Source organism: Dermacentor variabilis, chromosome 4, assembly GCF_050947875.1.
Source record: "Dermacentor variabilis isolate Ectoservices chromosome 4, ASM5094787v1, whole genome shotgun sequence".
Taxonomy (NCBI): domain Eukaryota; kingdom Metazoa; phylum Arthropoda; class Arachnida; order Ixodida; family Ixodidae; genus Dermacentor; species Dermacentor variabilis.
The window spans coordinates 58,901,242-58,919,926 of NC_134571.1; the positions used below are offsets into that span (position 1 = coordinate 58,901,242).

Below are 18,685 nucleotides of genomic sequence, written 5' to 3' on the forward strand. Positions count from 1 at the left end.
AGAAGTAACGAATGTTTGCGATGTTGAGTTGCTTACCCTTTACGGATGTTGATATAGCGGACATCTTGAATCGAAACGACACGAATATACGAGGAAAACGACCGTAGAATATCGCACCAAATACCGAAGATTTTCTCAATTCGAAAAAAATTGGAATACGAAAGTTGCGTGAGGTCCGCATGGCAAAAAAAAAGAAGAAAGAAAAAAAAGATGAAGACTGATTTACAATATTTGATGCATTTAACGGCTTTTACAACTGAACTTCAAGTCAACCGAGCAGATTGTAAATGAGGAACTGAAAGGCGATTGCATCTGGCGCACAGTGACGACAGCTATCAAGAACTAGAGCACAGCTTTAAAGAATGCAAACGTGGCGAGTTTACCTAAATAATAAATTGCTTTGCCTAAATCTAGTGAAAGAAAAATTCGTATGTCGTCTAAAGGCGAGAATCCTTACAGAATCACTGGAAGTTATTCGGAAGAAGTTAGCTACTCTAAGCGTTTACTCAACAACTAGCTTCTTGGCAGCAGCCAGCCACGGCTCCCTCGCATACATTTGCGGCTGCCTTTGTCTCTGTAGACATCAATGAACGTTATCATATTATACGTTAACGGAAAGGAATATTAGACAACTTACACGAATACTGAACTCTCGAATAAAATACGAATGGAATAGCGAGAGCTATTCTATTCGTATTCGCAATTTCGAATATACCCACATCCCTGTGTTCACACATCCCTAAATTAGAAATGAAGATTAACGGTCTTCTTTTACCAGTTGATGAATTGTGCGTAGCTCTACAGCGCTGTCGCATCACTTATAAGTTGCTTCATCCCGATGTTATGCGAATAATTTTTCGCATAACTAAACAACTGGACAGTGCGCCGTACGTTCCGAGCAGCAACATTTTTTATGCCCCCCCCCCCTTCCAAAATAAAGTGCTGGAATTACTTCGCTGAATATTAATTACCTCCCCCATACTGTACATTTCGTAGCCTCGTCATCTTTCGGGCGATGACAGCTAGCATTGTGAACAGACGTGAGGTGGTGGCTTATCAAAAACGACATTTTGAATAGAAGGAAAAGGTGAACCTTCCGTTTTGTATTGTCGACTAGAGCTTGGCGCAAAAGCCTCTCCGTTGCGTGTGTGTTGTGCATGGCATGCCATTGCTGCTGCTTGTACAGTGGTAGAGCAGCATCGCCGAGTAATAGTGGTTTATACCCGCATTTTACGGTTAAGTTGGGCAATGTGTTGTAAAAACCCATTCCTGCGAACATCACTGCTTTCATAATTTTCGCCAACGGCGCACAATTCACGAAGCTCGGTGACGCGACCAATCGGTGCTCGTGTGACAACAAAACTTAAATTTATTGCAAAGTGCTTTTTTTGTTCGGTAAAATTTAGTTGCCGCAAATCACCCCGAAACCTTAATGTCGGTTAAAAAATAAAGAAGAGTAAGAGAGCACGTTAAAGCCGTTGGCCTGATTATGTCATATTATATGCGGGTGACCCACTTAATCTTTTGGCCACCATTTTAAGCAAGTGCATATTCACCAGAAGCGTGCACACTTACTTAAGTCAGCAGTCTTGTTGCTGATCTTCGTTTTTTCGTCCTGGGTCAATGTATTCTCTTCCTGCGCAGACCAGCACCGATAACGTTCGCGTTATCATGGAGTTAAGTTTCAGTGGCGGTTAATACCAGTTTTATCAAGAGTTCTGGCCTTTGTCGGTGTCAAAAGCTTTAAAGCCTACCGAATGATTTGCTTAGCAAGATTTCAGGGCTACAGCTGCACGCCTGATTATCAGACGCTCAGGAAAGTAAGAAATGCCAACCCTCCGAAGTTCGACCCAGGTACACCAACGAGGTTGCTAGAAAGGGCCTAGCGTGTGCCAGAACTGCAGGTTTCATAGAATAAACTCGGTTGATTGTAAAGAGGTGCCCCCAAACATCAGTCGGAGGCCATTTTTGTTCAATATTGACGCCCTAGCCTCTGTGCTACAAGAAGTATAATCTTTAGAAGTTCTGATTAAGTATCCATGTGCATACACAGCGTAGTATCTGAAGAACTCGTAAATTTCATGGCCAAAAAATTCATGGAACCAAAATTCATAGGGAGTCACACCGCTGACATTTGGTGAAGTCGAACCCACTACTTTTTCTGCTGAGCACGAGGTCGCGGGATCGAATCCCGGCCACGGCGGCCGCATTTCGATGGGGGCTAAATGCGAAAACACCCGTGTACTTAGATTTAGGTGCACGTTAAAGAACCCCAGGTGGTCGAAATTTCCAGAGTCCTCCACTACGGCGCGCCTCATAATCAGAAAGTTATTTTGGCACGTAAAACCACATAACTTACCTTTGAGGTTAACTAAGGCGAACTTAATTAAGGCCGTCGACCTTTGGTGGGAGTCGAACCCATGACCTTCGGTGTTAATTAGGCTGAATTAAGTCATTAATTTCTTTATAAAAAAGCGTGAAGCCGAGGCGAAGAAGCAGCGTCAGCACGACCTGTGGCGTTAATTAAGGCAGCGTAAATAATAGTTAAGGCACTCGAAACCACGACCTTCGCTGGGATTCGAACCCAGTTGAGGGCATGGGCGAACCGGCCATATCTCCAAGTTGGATTCCAGTTGACATTGTGAAATGGTCAAAAGTCGAACCAGGGCATCTTGTGGGAGTCGAAACCTCGACCTTTGGTGTTAGTTAAGGCGAAGTTAATTAAGAACACAGTTAATTAAGGGATTTAATTAAGTCACTCGAACGCCCGATCTTTGGTGGGAGTTGGAACCACTTGGATATTTGGGCGAACCGGCGATATCTGCAAATGTCTACAAATGTAGTACTAAATAAAATATATGCATAGACTATAGCAAATTCCCTACACACTGATTGCTCTAAAACCAAGGCTGTTCTGTTCCTTGGGAAATTCAAATTATACGAGACGTCTCTCAAGCTAACCCTTAATAATAATGAAATTTAATTTTACCGGACTGCTAAAACTCTCGGTGTTCTCTTTGACGAACGTGTGGCATGGAATTACCATACTGAACACATGAGCCATAAACTTTGTAGAGCTTTATGTGTGTTGCGCCGGTGTCAGAATATATTACCTGTAAAACAAAGACTATTATTATATAACGCTCTTTTTTTCTTGACACTTATACTATTGTCATCTGGTTTGGTCCACAGGCTCTAAAGCATCATTAGATTATCTTGTCGTGCTGCAAAAATATGTCTTGCGGTGCATTGAATGTGTATCACGTAACGCACACACCGCTTCATTATTTATAAAGCATAGAATTTTAAGAATAAACAATTATTGCAAATACCAGCTCTTAAATCAAAAATACGCAGAGGAAGTATCCTTTTACGTACTTTGGCCAATTTGCAACAAAATCCGGCCATTCGTCTCACTCGACATACAGAGAATTGGTATGTACCATGTCCTCGTACTAATTATGGACTGCAAACATTACATTTCTGTCTTCCGAGTTTACTGAACGAATGGAAATTAACAATTGAACGTTTATGTATCTCGTCCAAAACTGATATACTACATAGTATGTCCTGAATGTGCTATTCATGTAATATTAGGGCATTTTTGTGATGGTTAATTAGTGTCATGCAATTATGTTTTGCTGCGTTATTGTTTTTTATATATTTCAGGGTTTTATTTTACTCTTTGATGCGACGGGCCACATGGGCGGTGCATTCGTATTGTCGCTCTCCCCTGCCTGTAATTTTGTCATTTTGTTTCCCAGTTGATGGGGCCAGTCAAGCTGTGAAATGCAGCTTTTTTCCCATCACGCCTAACCACGTCTACGTGCACTCTTGTGTACCTGCCATGCGGTTGAATAAACTCAAACTCAAATCTCCAAGTTGGATTCCAATCGACATCGTGAAGGACGAGAGTCGAACCCACTGCCTGTTGTGTTAATTAAGACGAAGTTAATTAAGTGACAGTTAATTCAGATATAGTTAATTAAGGCACTAGAACCCGCGACCTTTGGTGGGAGAAAACAAGTGATATGAAGTAACAGCGCGAATGAAAATGTCAAGTAATGTAATGCATGTCTCGTGAGCGGACAGGCTTTCGTCTTCATCTTCTTTAGTGTATATTAAAGTGACTGTCAGCTGTTGCTTTGGTGAAGCGTTACACTTTGCATTACAAGTTATGCGCCGTTGCGTTGTTGAAGCCTGTATCACAAATAGTATCACAAATAGTGCAGGCAGGAAAGGTCGCCTTTCAAATGTGTCTTCGCAGGTATTAAATGCCACAGCTAAAATCAATGATATCCATGAGACGTTCTCCACTTACTAAATTTAGGGAAAAGAGGAGCTGTTCGTTTTGTAATCTTTGCACATAAGAACGGGCGCCGCGATGTCTTGTAGCTTACGTAGGGACACATAAGGATTTCTTGAGGTCTCCGTAAGGATTCTTGTTAAAAAGGGCTGGCAACGCTGTGTACACCATGCACGCAGTGGCCTTGAAACCCTTCACGAGGCCTGCACCTACAGCGCCGTACACAGTTAGGAGCACCTCATTATAGTATTTGACTTGACATGACCTTACAAATATACCTATTAATAAATTATTAATGTGAAAATCTTCGTTCTAAGATTTGAGTTGCTTCGAGGTGTTATATACCATTCAGGTGTATCCCTGTTAAGAGTAAACTTATCTGTGTAATTATTTAAAAAAGAGTAATAGGTATGTGACCGATGGCACAAGAGCACCTTCCGAGCGAATTTTAAATACCGTCCGCACTTTTCTGCGTTACGCAGAGCAAGCGCTGATATAAGATTGCACTGCATGAGTCGTGGCCACACGTAATTTCAACGCACGTGTTCTGGCGGCGGCGAGGAGCTTAGTGCCTTTTTCTTGTCCCACTTGAAATCCTTTTTTCTCTCGACGTTGATGACGACCCTGCAATGAGCGTTCAGTTCGTCGGTTTTCGCGGAGGCGAACGTTATGTTCTGCGCTCACGCGCACGAAGTCACAAGACACGGGATAAGGATAAACGCGTGTTTACACAGCTCGTGGGCTTTGTTAAGTATTGCCCCTCGCGGAGTCCAAAAAGAAATACGTAATTGAGTGCATGTTGGCTGCTTGCCAGTTTTCTGCTGCGTCTAAGCAGCAAGCTACAACGACCATACAACGACGGCTAATAGGCACTTACTGCTCTCCGGCTTTGGATAGGACCTTGGCTGCTTGCTTGAAGTCGACTATTCGAACTCCTTCAATGGTAACAATCAAGTCTCCCTAAAGACAGTGGTAAGGAAGCAGTCAGTCAGCTCGCACAAAATTGATGCTTTCAAGGTACTAATACAACGATGCTAACACCGCACACCATTTAGATACCTAGTTGGGAAATGCAGTGCAAGGAAGACAGGGACAAAGAAAACGTGGAGCACTGGACGAGCGCTGATTAGACAGCGCTGGTCCAGTGTTCGGTGTTTTCTTTGTCCTTGTATTCCTCACGCTGCATTCCTCAGTTAACAATAAACCGACTCGCCCAAATTAAACGCCTGCTTGAATTAGATACCGACGTTATTTTTTTTTACTCATTCCATCGTAAGGAAGCCTACTGAGAGTGAGAGCCAAAGATTCCTAGTGCAAGCAACTAGGAAGGAAAAAAAAAGACAGGAAACATGACTATTGCCATAGCCTACAAGTGTTCTATGCGATATACATATTAGATATACAGGGTGGTTTTCTTTTTTTTTCTTTTCTTTTGCAGCACCAAACGCTTTCTGTGGCAGATAGCACAATTCTAACCCCTGGTCTATATCACTCGATGAGGCGGCGATTGCTTCTACGAGAAAGCAAAATACCAAATTAATAATTAACATAATTGCGCCAGCTATATCTTAATCTATGAATTGTAGCTGATGAGTTCGCCAAGCGTGTCCACTTGGAATTAATTCTGAGCACCGCACCTGCTTCGAGATATTAATTTTCGAAGTGTCCGACGGAATACATTGGCGTTCCAATTATTTTTGCGTTTCAATGCATAAAACAGCAGCTTATTAAAGAAAGTAACTGGAACGCCTTTGTATTTCGTCTGCGACAAATCTAGGCTTTCAACACATGGGGCGAGCGCACGAAGCGGCGCTCACATCGCGAATCTTGAACGTTGCCAAAATCACATTGCACCCAATCTAGGCACCCAATCTTGTGATGGCACAACAGGTTAACCTCGTCCTCAGATTTTAAAAGGCTAAACTCCCATCCGGAATTTCGGTTCCGGCAGTTTTGCACGGCATTGTTCTCGGTTTCGCGCATGCACATATATACGACACATTAGCTGTCATTTGGAAAACGAATGGAGTCACAGAAGCACGCTTCGCCGCAAAATACTTACATCTGCAGAGAAGCTAGCTTTGGCGGACTTCTAAGAACGTAGAGAGCCCCCATGCTACGGCAAACACCTCATTAACATTCTAGCCTCAATCGCATCCAAAATCTTTGAATAAAGAGCTGCTGATTCTCAATTGTTTTATTGCGCAATAATACAATAACGAATCTTCACAATCAACTCATCCGACTGCAGGCTAAACCTGTGTCGATAGATATGCACGGTAGGCGTTACAGCACTCGTTTATTTCACGTAAACTGTAAGAGATATCCCTGTTTGTTACGTCGAACTGAGCACCAATCAGGTGCTTCCTCTACGCGTGGACGGCCTTATACTTACATCTAATGGGGGTTCACACATACATTCTATACCGGTTGTTTAGGCGGACGCGGCTTCAGTAACGCCGCCGTGTTGAACACAGACAGCAAAATCTTGGTCAAACTTTCCACCTAGTAACATTACACATGCCGTCACCATCGTTTAACGCAAGTTAGAATTCCCGATAGGGCTTCGAATTAATATTATGATTTCAAGCTTTTTGTTTTCACCCTTTCGGTTTCCGGAATGCAGATGCGCTCGATCATGACGTCAGTGAGCCGAAAATCTTGTGTAACAGATGACTGATCTGAAGCTGATCTCGTAGCTAACTCAAACGAAAACAGAGCGAAAAAAAAAACATTACTCGATATTTTAAGCTGCTTTTAAGCCATCAGTGTGTAAATGTTAGCGGCTGGTACGCATCACCATAGGATATTATGCACATCAAATCAAATCATTCAGTCAGTCTAAACGCGGCGATTGCGGAAAAAGCTGCCTAGGAACAGCTTGGCAAAGCCAGGTACTCCCATGTACAGTTCAATGTCATCGAGCAACTACATGGCGGGAGCAAAAAAAAAAGAAGATAAAAGAAAATGCTAGACATGCCCCACATGCGGCATAAATAAAGGCGTTCTGCATTTCGTGCGAGGTGCTCTTGGTAAAAAGAGATGAAAAAAAAAGAACGTAAGTGAGCAAAAAAGTGCAACTGGCGACACATGCAAAGCACAGGTATATATGCCTGCGGTAACAGAAGCGAAATAAGCTGCTAAAAACAATACAAAAAAAATATACGGATCACTCATTCTCTGTTTAAAAAACGCATAAAAAAAGTAAAACGTATTCGCACCATGTTCTTCCCTCATAGAGAACACAATTGAAACGAATTGAAGGTCAGTTTCGCATAAACCGTGTGATTGAAAGTTGTCGGGCAGGAAAAAAAAAAAAAATAGGCAGCATGTCAAACGCACTTAATTTGTTAGGTGCGGCCAACCATAAGTACTCTGATTGGGCAGATAAACTGCACAGCTCTGTGTTTCTACAGCGATATATTGAGCCTTGACGCAGCCCGTCGGTTGCAATTGGCTTGATAGTTTCGTACAAACGAAGAACACATTTTGGACATTTCACGGTTTTCGCGTGGGCAGGTTACGCGCTTTGGATCATTGTAGTGGCTGGATCTTTGGAGTGGGTGGCTACATGAGCAGTGGGGCGTAAAAGAAAAAGTCCAGTATAAATTTAGATGCCTCACTAGTACAAACGTCTGTGCTTTTTGTCGAGGTTAAGGTTGTGCTAAAACTGAGTGATTTCAACATTTAACGTGCCGTAAACGTGCCTAAGTTTACTTTTTCAAATGCTGGGGCTGATCTCGGAAACATTTTTTGTTCGTAAATGCTGCTTGCGATTGGCCATCCGCCTTCGCTAATAATATGTCCATAATTTAGCATTGACTCTTACGAACAGTTTTTCCGTACGAACGTTTTTGTGAGTACGTGCCCTGTGGCCGAGTTTACAAACCCTTTCTTTCGATAGTACTCGTTGCCATTGACCTGTCGTCTTCGCCAGTAATATTATTACGGGGATGCCGCCTTCGTTCCGTAACAACGTTTCCAGCTTTAGGATTGGCTGAATATTTTTTCTTGCGAACGCTTCTGGCGTAAGACAACATTCATCCCAATCCAGAAGCTGCACATACCATCAGCAAAGGCGCTCGATCAATTGCAAAGAGCAGCCCTTACAAAAAAAGAAAAGAAAAAAGAGAATAAGAATAAGAAGAAGAAGAAGAAGAAGAAGGAGAAGAAGAAAGAAAGAAAGAAAGAAAGAAAGAGCGAGCGAGAGAGAGAGAGAGAGAGAGAGAGAGAGAGAGAGAAAGAGAGAGAGAGAGAGATCTTTAAGTTGGGCCTCTGGTTCTGAAAGGTGCCCATTATGCGGCTGTTGAAGGTGTTACGATTTCATTTTATTGTATAGTAAGCTCTCATATGCGGTCACTGCAGTCGTAAAGATAAGAGAGATTGACGTTAAAGACTCCGTGAGGTATTCGAATGCATGGTTACTTCGTACTTACCACCATCAGCCCGCCGGCGGCGAGTGGCGAGTTGCGAGTGAGGCTTTCAACGTATACGACTTCGCGGCGTCTCCCTTCTACCGTTTTCTGATATGCAAAACGAAGAGGACAGACAGAAATCGTAAGAGATGCGGAGTTGCATCTAGCATAACGTGAGAATTGGGCACAGGTTACACTGACAATGCATAGAGAGCGTTAATTTTCTGATATATATATATATATATATATATATATATATATATATATATATATATATATATATATATATATATATATATGTATAATTCGCGAACGCTTCAGGGCTTCATATCATACACTGAAAGCTTGGAGCTCGGGAAGTGCGAGGATAAGGGCTATTAAGGACCCAGATGACCGATTCAGTGATAAGTGATTAAGTGATAAAGTGTTTTTACTTCGTCACTTAAAACTTCATTGTGTACGTTTGCGTCACATAGTTGATGATCATGGGTATATACATCGGTGGCGCTCCTTGGCTGATATAGTTACTTTTGGCTCGCCGCTTGAAACAAATGCCTGTCCATCAAATGTAACAAGAAGTCCACTAAGCCTTTGGATATGTAACGAGTCAAGTTGAGCGCTGCTTTTTCACGCCGCATACTTCAAATACAGTGCTCATTGGGCGAAAACTAGAGAATGCTCTTCTCGTGTGGTAACAGACTGCGAGAGAAAAGTATCCGAACAAAAATGCACCTCGTCTAACCTTGAAAAGACGCAAAAATCTGGCCTGTTAGTTGCACAAAACATCTGTATAAACCTTAGGAAGCATCACATGATGTTTTCTGGAGCGCGTTCACTTGCGGATAAAATTTACCCCGAAACGAAAGGCAGGAAACATCCTCGAGCTTTCAGAATTCGCTAGATTCAGATAAATACACAAAAGTTATAGGCATGCAATGCTTTTGAATTGACTGCATAGTTTCCAGCTTTTTTTTCTTTATTCATAATGAATGGTGCCGTTACGAGCTCTGCCCTTATACTTAGAATAGACAGCTCACGACATGGCTGCGAGGGCAGACCAATCCTATAGAAGCGCCAACGTAAGTTGTGACCGAGACCCATAGTGTTTTTCTATATCAAAATACTTAGTACTGTCTTACTGCTAAGCCTTGCAGGTTTTCTTGGTTAAGTAGTCTGTCACAAAATTCGAAACAAATGAACCTCAAGCAGTCCAAAATTTAGGCTTAGCGCTGATCTCACCTCTAAGCCTTATCTGTCTCCAACGTATAAGCGATTTCTTAATGCGAAAAAGACGCGCTTTGCATTGGAGTTTCGTTAGGCTTATAGGCTGTAGGCCTAGTGTGGGTGGTCTCTGTGGTGCATGGCGGCGCGCTGGCACATATAGCACGACCATACGCTATATATGCCAACCTACCGAATGTCTCTTAACGCAGACATACGCTAATTACTCTACTTAAGGCTCGAGCAGTCTGTGATAACGTTGATGCCGGTATAACGGTTGTATTCATGACAACGCGAAAAACCACAGAAAAATTGCAGCCATCTGCGAAGTTATACATTTCTAATTAGCGCCGATTTAAACATCGCAAGATACACGTAGTAAAATATATCTGAAGGGTTCATACGTTCCTGAATTCGACTCCAAGGGCTACGCCGACCGGCTTGAACAGTTCGAGGCTAATGTTCTGCCACGGCGTTCCCAGCACTTCGTCCATGTCGATCCACTCCAGTTCGTCTGTGGCGGAGAAAGATAAATTGCTCTCAGTGAAACGGCCCGTATTCGCAAAAGCGCTTTGTACTCTAGAGTGGCTCGTAAAAAACAGGCGCCGGTCAAATGGGGATAGCAAAGATATATTATTAGCAAGCGCAGACGGCCAATGACAAGGTGCTTTACGAAGAAAAGCGTTTGTGAATTTGGTCAAAGCTTCCTTTTTTTTTTTCTAAATTCGAAGGTGCAGAAGGTACAGAATTCCGTGGCGCTACAGGATGAACCTCACAAAAAAAGAAAAAAAAAAGAAAGTCGACTTGTCTAGTCCTGATGATTTGTACCAAGCAGAAAGGCAGTAGCTGTATAGAACCGACGGGAAAAAAGAGAAATGTTTAGCTACAAAAAATTATTTGGACCTGTGACATCTAAAGGTTATTAGAAGCAAAATTCAAGAATATTGCCATGGCAAAGAGGGCCGACGTCTTTTTTCAAGATATAACTCAAGCAATATGAATAAATACGACAAAATCTGGTTCACTTGAGGAAATTGAATATAACATTGGAAAGTTGTGTAATCGCTTGATCATGTAAAGTTTGCGCAGATCAGAGGGTGTACATTCATCAAGAGTGACTTTTTTTTTTCGTCAGACGTAATCAGCAAGCGAGGAAGCTCATCATGTTTATTCTCGTGAAGGGAAACACAACAAAAACAACTCTGTATGCTATACACTGGACGCGTTCTCTGAACTGAAGCCAAGGATAATTTTTTCTTTAACAAAATCAAGACGTGCAGCATCTCAGAAAGGTGGCATGAGGAACAAATAACCGAATATGGAACTTTCAAAGCGTTCTAAAAATGGCTAAATTATCATTGAAGCTTTTTTGTCGTATGTAGAAGCATTCGTTGAGTGTTTAGGCGAAATGGAGGGAGCTTCGGACACTTCAAGCACCCAAATTCACAATCACGACTGTTCAAAGAATGACAACATATTATTCGGAGAATATGTACATGGGGGCCGCCAGCTAGCTATAAAGATGTGGTGCAGAGACATAGTCACAGATTACTTCAACTTGTGGGCTTTTGCGAAACTTGGGGAAAAACCATGGAGCCCGTATTCACAAACGCTTCTTACTGCTAGAATTGTTCGTAAGAGAAAATTTCAGCCAATCCTGATGCTGGACATATTATTAGCGAAGGCGGTTGGCCAATAGCCAAGAACACGAACGTGTACTAACGAATAGCTTTGCGATTTTGGCCGCAGAAATCGGCGTCACAAAGTCCGCATAACTTGTTCCATGCAGTGTTGCTGGCACTCACGTTAGTTTACGCCTTTGTTCTTATCCATATCGACTATCCTTCAAGTATTTTTGATTATATTAAGAATCACTGGACCAGAAGAAGGTTGAGAAGATCAATGGCATCATATCTCGTTCTCACCCAGAGAGATCATGCAGTACAGCTGGAAAGAGCCTTCGCAGAGTACGAGTCTGGAGCATTCCACGACGGTTATCTCGAGGGTTCCGGTCTGGCTCAACTTCTCGTGGTGCGTGGAAAGAACGCGAAGTTCAGGGATCAGGAAGAAAGGCTTGATCGCTATCACGTAAGTCGGCAGGTTGAACTTGGAACGAAGCTTGCGTCGCACCTGTTTTTCAAGAGGGAAACGTCGTCACCGGAAGTCGCGCGAATCGTCAAATTGAAATCTTCGTTTCTTTCTACGTCGACCGCGGGAGAAAGGCGATTGATCTTCAGACACACTCTTCACTGCGACTGCGATTAAGGCGTGATCGCTGTATTGAAATATGGCTGGTTGAACTTGGAACGAAGATTGTGTTGCGGCTGTTTTCAGGAGAACAATGTTGTCGGGCCGCAAACTTCAAAAGCAAAGGTACGCTTCATTTTGAATCGAACGCCGGGCGAAGTGATTCTTACCTAACTTCGTGATTGTGGCTCAAATATGTATATATATTTTTCGCAGCGCATAGTGAATTTGATGGCAAAACATCCGCAAGTAAGTTGCAGGCTCGAAATGTAACGCGACTTTTGACGAGGACTGAAACCGAAGAGCGGACAATGACAAGCGCTGATTCATGCATAACTACCTAGCCGAATCTTTGACCATAAGCTATAGAGCTCCGTTTAATAACGTACAGGAAAATGCAGCGCTATTGCGTTTATATGTACGCATATACATTGCACACCTGTCAATAATTCGTCAATGGGAAGTTGGCCCTTGTCCACTCTTGTTTGCGACCCTCTGTTGCATTTGCGCTGTTCGCGTCCATTATGGGTTACACATGAGCCCAGTCAGCCACCTTGCTGAGTTATCTCCCTCACCGCGTAAACACATATAGCCGCAAGAAGTGGCAAGTTACAAAAGTAGGCTCCTAATTTGAAAAGCTAAAATTGTAGATTGGGCACAATGGGCACACACTGAGAATTCTGTGACAGCCTCGGGAAACACGAGAGTCGCCTTGTACACAAAGGGCGTTTCTCACCGCGAACGCACACTCACCAATCCAGTCACTGCTCTCGCAAAGTGCGGATAATTTTGACCTTGAAGCGATGACTCTACTGTTATAGACACCTTCGGTTCCTGCAAAGCCCAGAAAGAGGAATGCACGGTCATCATTGACTTGATGGTTGCGTCACTATAAATAAGTACACCCACCTCTGCCAATTGCCTTCTGGCATCATTAAGCCGGGATGAATCACGGCAGGGTGTGGCGTAATGACCGATGACAGGCTTTAGTTTGCAATGCCATGCCAAAGCGTTCGCTGCTTCGTGAATAGTTCTGAACAGCTACGTGCTCGAAACTTAGTCGGGCTGCGAAAATTTTGTGCCGAATTCAAGCAGCTTTTCATTGGCAGCTGCAAAGAAATTTCGATTTATAATTGACGCTTGAGCATGTCACACCTTTTGCCATGTCCAGATTTTTTTTTGATATAGTAACCCTTCCCCGCTGTCTCCTTCTGCTGCTTCTCTACTATACTGCTGGAAATTGGTACACCTTCTGTCCCACGCAGCCTGCTTTCAGATACGAAACATCATGTGCATATGCTGCGTCACAACATCTGCTCAAATGGTCAGCACCAGCTTCGCGCGCAGAGTGCCTAAATTCTCGTACATATATTACTTTTGGGCTCTCTCGCTTTGAGAGAGAAGGAAAGTACTATAGCGTAGTGGTTAGGTAGATTACGGAGTGGTGAATCGCGAGACGATACGGCGATGACACGCGAGAAAGGCGCTGTAACGTTGCTACCAACTGCCGCGAGATGCGTTCAAGAGCAGCGCCTCTTTTATAACGGAAACCGTGTCCGAATTAACGTGCGCATTCACGCTCGACCGCTGACAGCCATGCACTTCAACGGGAAACACAGGTGACGATTAGTGTGAGAGTATAACGTTATTAGATTGCAGTTACGCTGTTGTCTAAAGAGGCGTTGGCGAAGACTTTCAGTATCTAATTGGCGTGTCAACGATGCAACTGACCTCGTACAAGGCGAAGGACCAGTGGGTGTATGGCTTCCGGGAAAATTGCAGGCGGCCTTTGACTGCTAAGCGGTTTACCTTGATGACCACGGACGCCAGGGCTCCCATGTTGAGCTCAGCGTCAATGCCGATGGAGAAGCCGCCCGGATACTCGAAGTTGCAGAACATGTCCAGCTCCTGCAGATCGACGAGGCCAGAACGTCGTATGCGTGATGCGAAACTAGGTGTCTCGATTTCGCGTTCCTGGAATTAACGGCAGCTCACGAGAAACGCCTTGTGCCAACATGCGCGCACTGTGGAAGCCTAACACATTTCGCCTCAAGAGCACCGCGACTTCCAAGCTCAGCTGGTATACGTACTCAGCGCACAAATTCAGAGACAGTAACCGTCCATTTGCGTTAATGCCAACGGCAAGAAAAGCGCGAGATTAATGGACACGATGACACGATGACTGAAACAGGAAACAAATATATATATATATATATATATATATATATATATATATATATATATATATATATATATATATATAATATATATATATATATATATATATATATATATATATATATATATATATATATATATATATATATATATATATATATATATATAAATATGTGCACACGGGAAGCACCCCACTGTGGCAATAGCTGTTATGCCAAGCATGTTACAGGTGGCTGTCCAACGTCATTTGCAGTTCCGCAAAGCGTTACCAAAGGGACCAAAATATTTGCATAGGGGGAGCATTTGTGTGTGCGAATTAAGTGTGTGCGCGTCGATAGCAGCAAGGGGTCATTGATAGTATGACGGCAGAAGGAGCTCTGTCTCGTGAGCAACCGTGTTGCTGTGAACGCGATGCGCGCGACGGACCGTAGTAAGGTCGGCAATTATTTGGCGCACGCGGCTTGTGTCCTCGCTTGTTTAAAGGAAATTGTTCCTATGCCGTATAACGCAGGCGACGATCGCCTAAAAACTTTATTTAGCTTTGGTAGGTGAGGAGCCACATGGGCGTGTCTGTGGTTTAATGAATACAGCATTGGGCTTTTTGTGCCTGCAGGGCGACACGGTTTAGATCTCACCATCATACTCGTTTTTTTTTTTGTTGATAAGGCTCGGAACGACGCGAAACAGGAACCTCCCTATGGTGCATCTTGTGAGGCACAGCGGTACATAATGTTTCGCATTAAAAAGACAGTACTTGCTGCAAGAATGCTAAGGCAGGGGGCTCCTGACCAAACCGGACATAACGCATTGGGGGCGTTCCGCCACATGCACTGGTACGTTGCAACTTATTTGCACTCGTGAACGAAAGTAGTTCCGATGCGTTTTTGTTTAGCGTGCAAGGAAATTTGTGCAATGTTATGTAGGGACGGGGACAAAAAAAAAAAAAAAAGAAATACGCTGTCGCATCTCTACGTTGAAGTAAAAATGCCAATCTCTAATCACAGCTTTATAAGTGTTGACGCTACAGTAGCGGTTTATCTGTATACACTGTAAAATAATTCACACCCTTAACAGTGAAAAAAGGGTGTTCATTTATTTTACAGTGCACGCTAGAACGCGAAGAACGCCGTTCACTCGGGATGCGTGCCTTTACAGGCACCAAATGTGTTAGTCTCATTTTAGTGCTCACAGCGTATCTTGGGGTAGAGTTTTATTGACCTTTCTGCTCAATAAAACCTGGCCTTCTGACCTAAGACGAAAAAAAGAACGACACGTGAGGCCTCTATGTCAGTCTATTCACCGCTAAAGACGCGTTTGTCGACTATTGGCGATAAGAAATCAAAATACACTTTTATAAACTTTCTTCCAGATGTTCGAGCTAAAGTTGTAACGAGCCTATAAGACTGTTGTCAATGCTTCCACAAAAGGGCTTCTTTTTGAGTGCGAGAGTGGTTATCCCAGAGCCCGTATCGTATACTCCCCATTAAAAAAAAAAATGAAAGCGAGCGAGCGAGAGAGAGCGATGTGACAGCAGTAGCAAAATGACGAAGTTTCTGTTAATTTGAATTTGTGAATTTGTAGGTGACAGCTTCATGCCGTTGAGACAAAAGGAACTGAGTGACAACAACTTGCAAGGACTATACCATTGGACTTTTTTGTCTGCCGGCCGTACGCCGCCGTTTAAATGCCTGTGCGCTATATTCGAAGTGCATACTCACCTCGATTGTCTTCCAAATCTCGTGCAGAGTGACACTTTCCACTGCCATCTTGTTGACGCTCACAAAGTCGTTACCGAAGTCAATCTCTCGTATCTAAAGGTATAAAACAGGGAATGTGCTTTAGTACGTTTGCTTTCTTGCACTTTCATCTCGATCCTAACCTGTAGTTTGCTTAAGACTTTGCTAGCGGGACCACGAAGAACCGCACGAAAAGCCTTGTTTATTTTCGAAAAGAAGACGCTGAAAAAAATAAAAGAGAAAGAGAGGAAGGCGACAGAAGTTAGACGCACGTACGACACTGTTGTACTTCTTGCTTCGGTACGCGCGATCTCTAAGAACCCAAGAAACGCGTTTTATCGATGCCCTACGCAGCTCATTTCTTTCCGATGCTGTCTGCCTCCCAGGTAGTTGCAACAAGAATGCTGAATAGTCAGTGTTCTAGATACAGTGTTTTAAACCTTGGAGTCCTGGCACCAGGCCATTGGGCCTTGGAGCCCTTTACAATGTATGTATGGGTGGAGGGACCTTAGTCAGGCAGAGTTCATCTGCCTTTAGTCCTTCCAACCCAGGCAATGTATGTCTGAATAAACAAACTGAAAACTGAAACTGAAAACTAACAACAAAGGAAGCAATCACAAGATATATCAGCTTTCCGGCGTAGCAATACACGAGGCTTCATCGACGAAACAGTATGACTGAAACATACACAAAGGCCCCCAGTTGTCACCTGGCTATCCTTGTAGACAACGCTAGACACAGCAGCTGCGAAACGTCGGTCCAGAATAAGCGCAAGTGAGTGAGGCTTTCTACGCCTCGTCGGTTGACTTACCGACGAATCAGAGCAGATTCTTTCCACTCCCTGAATAGAAACTGGCTAGCGAGGTTGGCCACGAGCAATGTGTCGCGCTCTTTTTTCCAGTCTTCAGCTTGGACGGCTTTGAGAAGTTTCTGCGTTCCAGAAAATTCAAACAGGAATTTTTTTCTTGTGCTTGAACACAAACGTACGAATTGCACAACCAAGTATTGGCACAACGGGATCGTCCATATCCGCAAAATTTTCACATTGTTTGTTTCCCCATTGTGAAATTGAGTGGACCTGTTACGAAATATCGACGAAAGGCCTGTACTGGGGGAAAATGCCTTGGTATACGGACCTTGTCTCATCGCATGCCGCTTGCCTTGTAAGCGCAATGTTTCATATCGTATGGAGGCTTCTAAAGCAATTTGTGGTAGGGAAGGTGAATCTTGAGAGCTTGTGGGGGACATGAATGCACATATCCACGCGGTTTTGATATAACGTTTATCCGTCTAAACTTGCTGTATTGCTTTAATTTCCAAGCGAGAGTTGGCGACATATTGATAGGTTGCCTTCACAAGACTATACACATGATTAATAAATAGCAGCAGAAGCTTGATGTGGGCGAGTTGGTTTTGCATACTTGATGAAAAGAGCGCTACGAAGACGCGGACGAAAGAACAACATTTAGTTGGAAGTAGCGTCTTGTCTGTCTTACTTGTTGTTCTTTCGTCCGCGTCTTCGTAGCGCTATTTTCATCAAGTATTAATAAATAGTTTTTTTTTTCGCTTAAACATTCCGGCCTGACTTAGCAGCGTCTGTATGTCATGAAATTGCGACAATAGGTTAATTATGACATGATCATCAGTTCAGAGGGTTTCCGGCGACTATATATATATATATATATATATATATATATATATATATATATATATATATATATATATATATATACGCCCACTGCAGGACACAGGCCTCTCCCATACTTCTCCAACTACCCCGGTCATGTACTAATTGTGGCCATGTTGTCCCTGCAAACTTCTTAATGTAATCCGCCCACCTAACTTTCTGCCGCCCCCTGCTACGCTTCCCTTCCCTTGTTGGGTCGGCCTGCAGCTATTTCAGCCCGCTGCAGGTGCGTCGATCGATCCGGGGTGGTGGCGCACTTCAGAGAACTGCGGATAAGCGGCAGCCACGCAGCGAGGGGTCAGCTCAGGGGAGTTCTCGAGGGGAGGTAATTGGCGGAACCTCCCCATGCGCTTTTAGAGACACCAGACAATGTGCAGCGGCGGAGGCCGCGGTGCGAGGTCCGCTCTGGAATTTAGAGGCGCCGGCTGGGGTCGGGCGTGACCACCTGACTACGGGGACGCGGGACAATGGATACCACGACGACTCCGCTGCAAAGGTCGTCGGCCCTCGGAGAGAGCACCGAAACCTGTGCGGCATGTGTGTGTGTAAAACCCCTACCCCCTTCTCACAAAGGCGATCACGATGACTTTCTACGATGACGTCGAACGATGACGTCGAACGATGACGTCGAACGGAGTGGTTATAAGCGGCTGTTGTCGGCTGCTAGGGTGTGCTCGTCGTCGTGCTCTGGGCTCGTCAGTGTACTCGTGAGTGGTGTGCTCGTTTGCTGTATGCTTCGTCTTGCGGGCTCCATTTGGGAGTCACGCTAGACTGTGTAAATGTATCCCATGTTCAAGTGTAAAGAATGTAAATAAACCCTGTTCACCTAGCTCCTCCCACGTTCCTCTCTACGGCCTTCAACGCTTACAAATGGTGGCAGCGGCGAGATCGTCCG

The 18,685-nt window shown here is 43.8% G+C and overlaps 1 protein-coding gene across 1 annotated transcript in view; it reads right to left on the reverse strand.

Annotated features, from left to right (window-relative positions):
- LOC142578212 (uncharacterized) overlaps positions 1-18,685 on the reverse strand; it is a 50,306-nt gene that overhangs the window by 27,302 nt on the left and 4,319 nt on the right. Inside the window, exons 2-12 of the mRNA XM_075687615.1 lie at positions 16,919-17,033; positions 16,792-16,847; positions 16,086-16,178; positions 13,921-14,097; positions 12,943-13,023; positions 11,868-12,072; positions 10,347-10,456; positions 8,743-8,829; positions 5,184-5,266; positions 4,849-4,930; positions 1,576-1,636 (exon numbers count right to left, since the gene is read on the reverse strand). Coding sequence (XP_075543730.1) covers positions 1,576-1,636; positions 4,849-4,930; positions 5,184-5,266; positions 8,743-8,829; positions 10,347-10,456; positions 11,868-12,072; positions 12,943-13,023; positions 13,921-14,097; positions 16,086-16,178; positions 16,792-16,847; positions 16,919-17,033 — 1,150 coding nt within the window. The remainder of the gene's footprint in view (positions 1-1,575; positions 1,637-4,848; positions 4,931-5,183; positions 5,267-8,742; positions 8,830-10,346; positions 10,457-11,867; positions 12,073-12,942; positions 13,024-13,920; positions 14,098-16,085; positions 16,179-16,791; positions 16,848-16,918; positions 17,034-18,685) is intronic.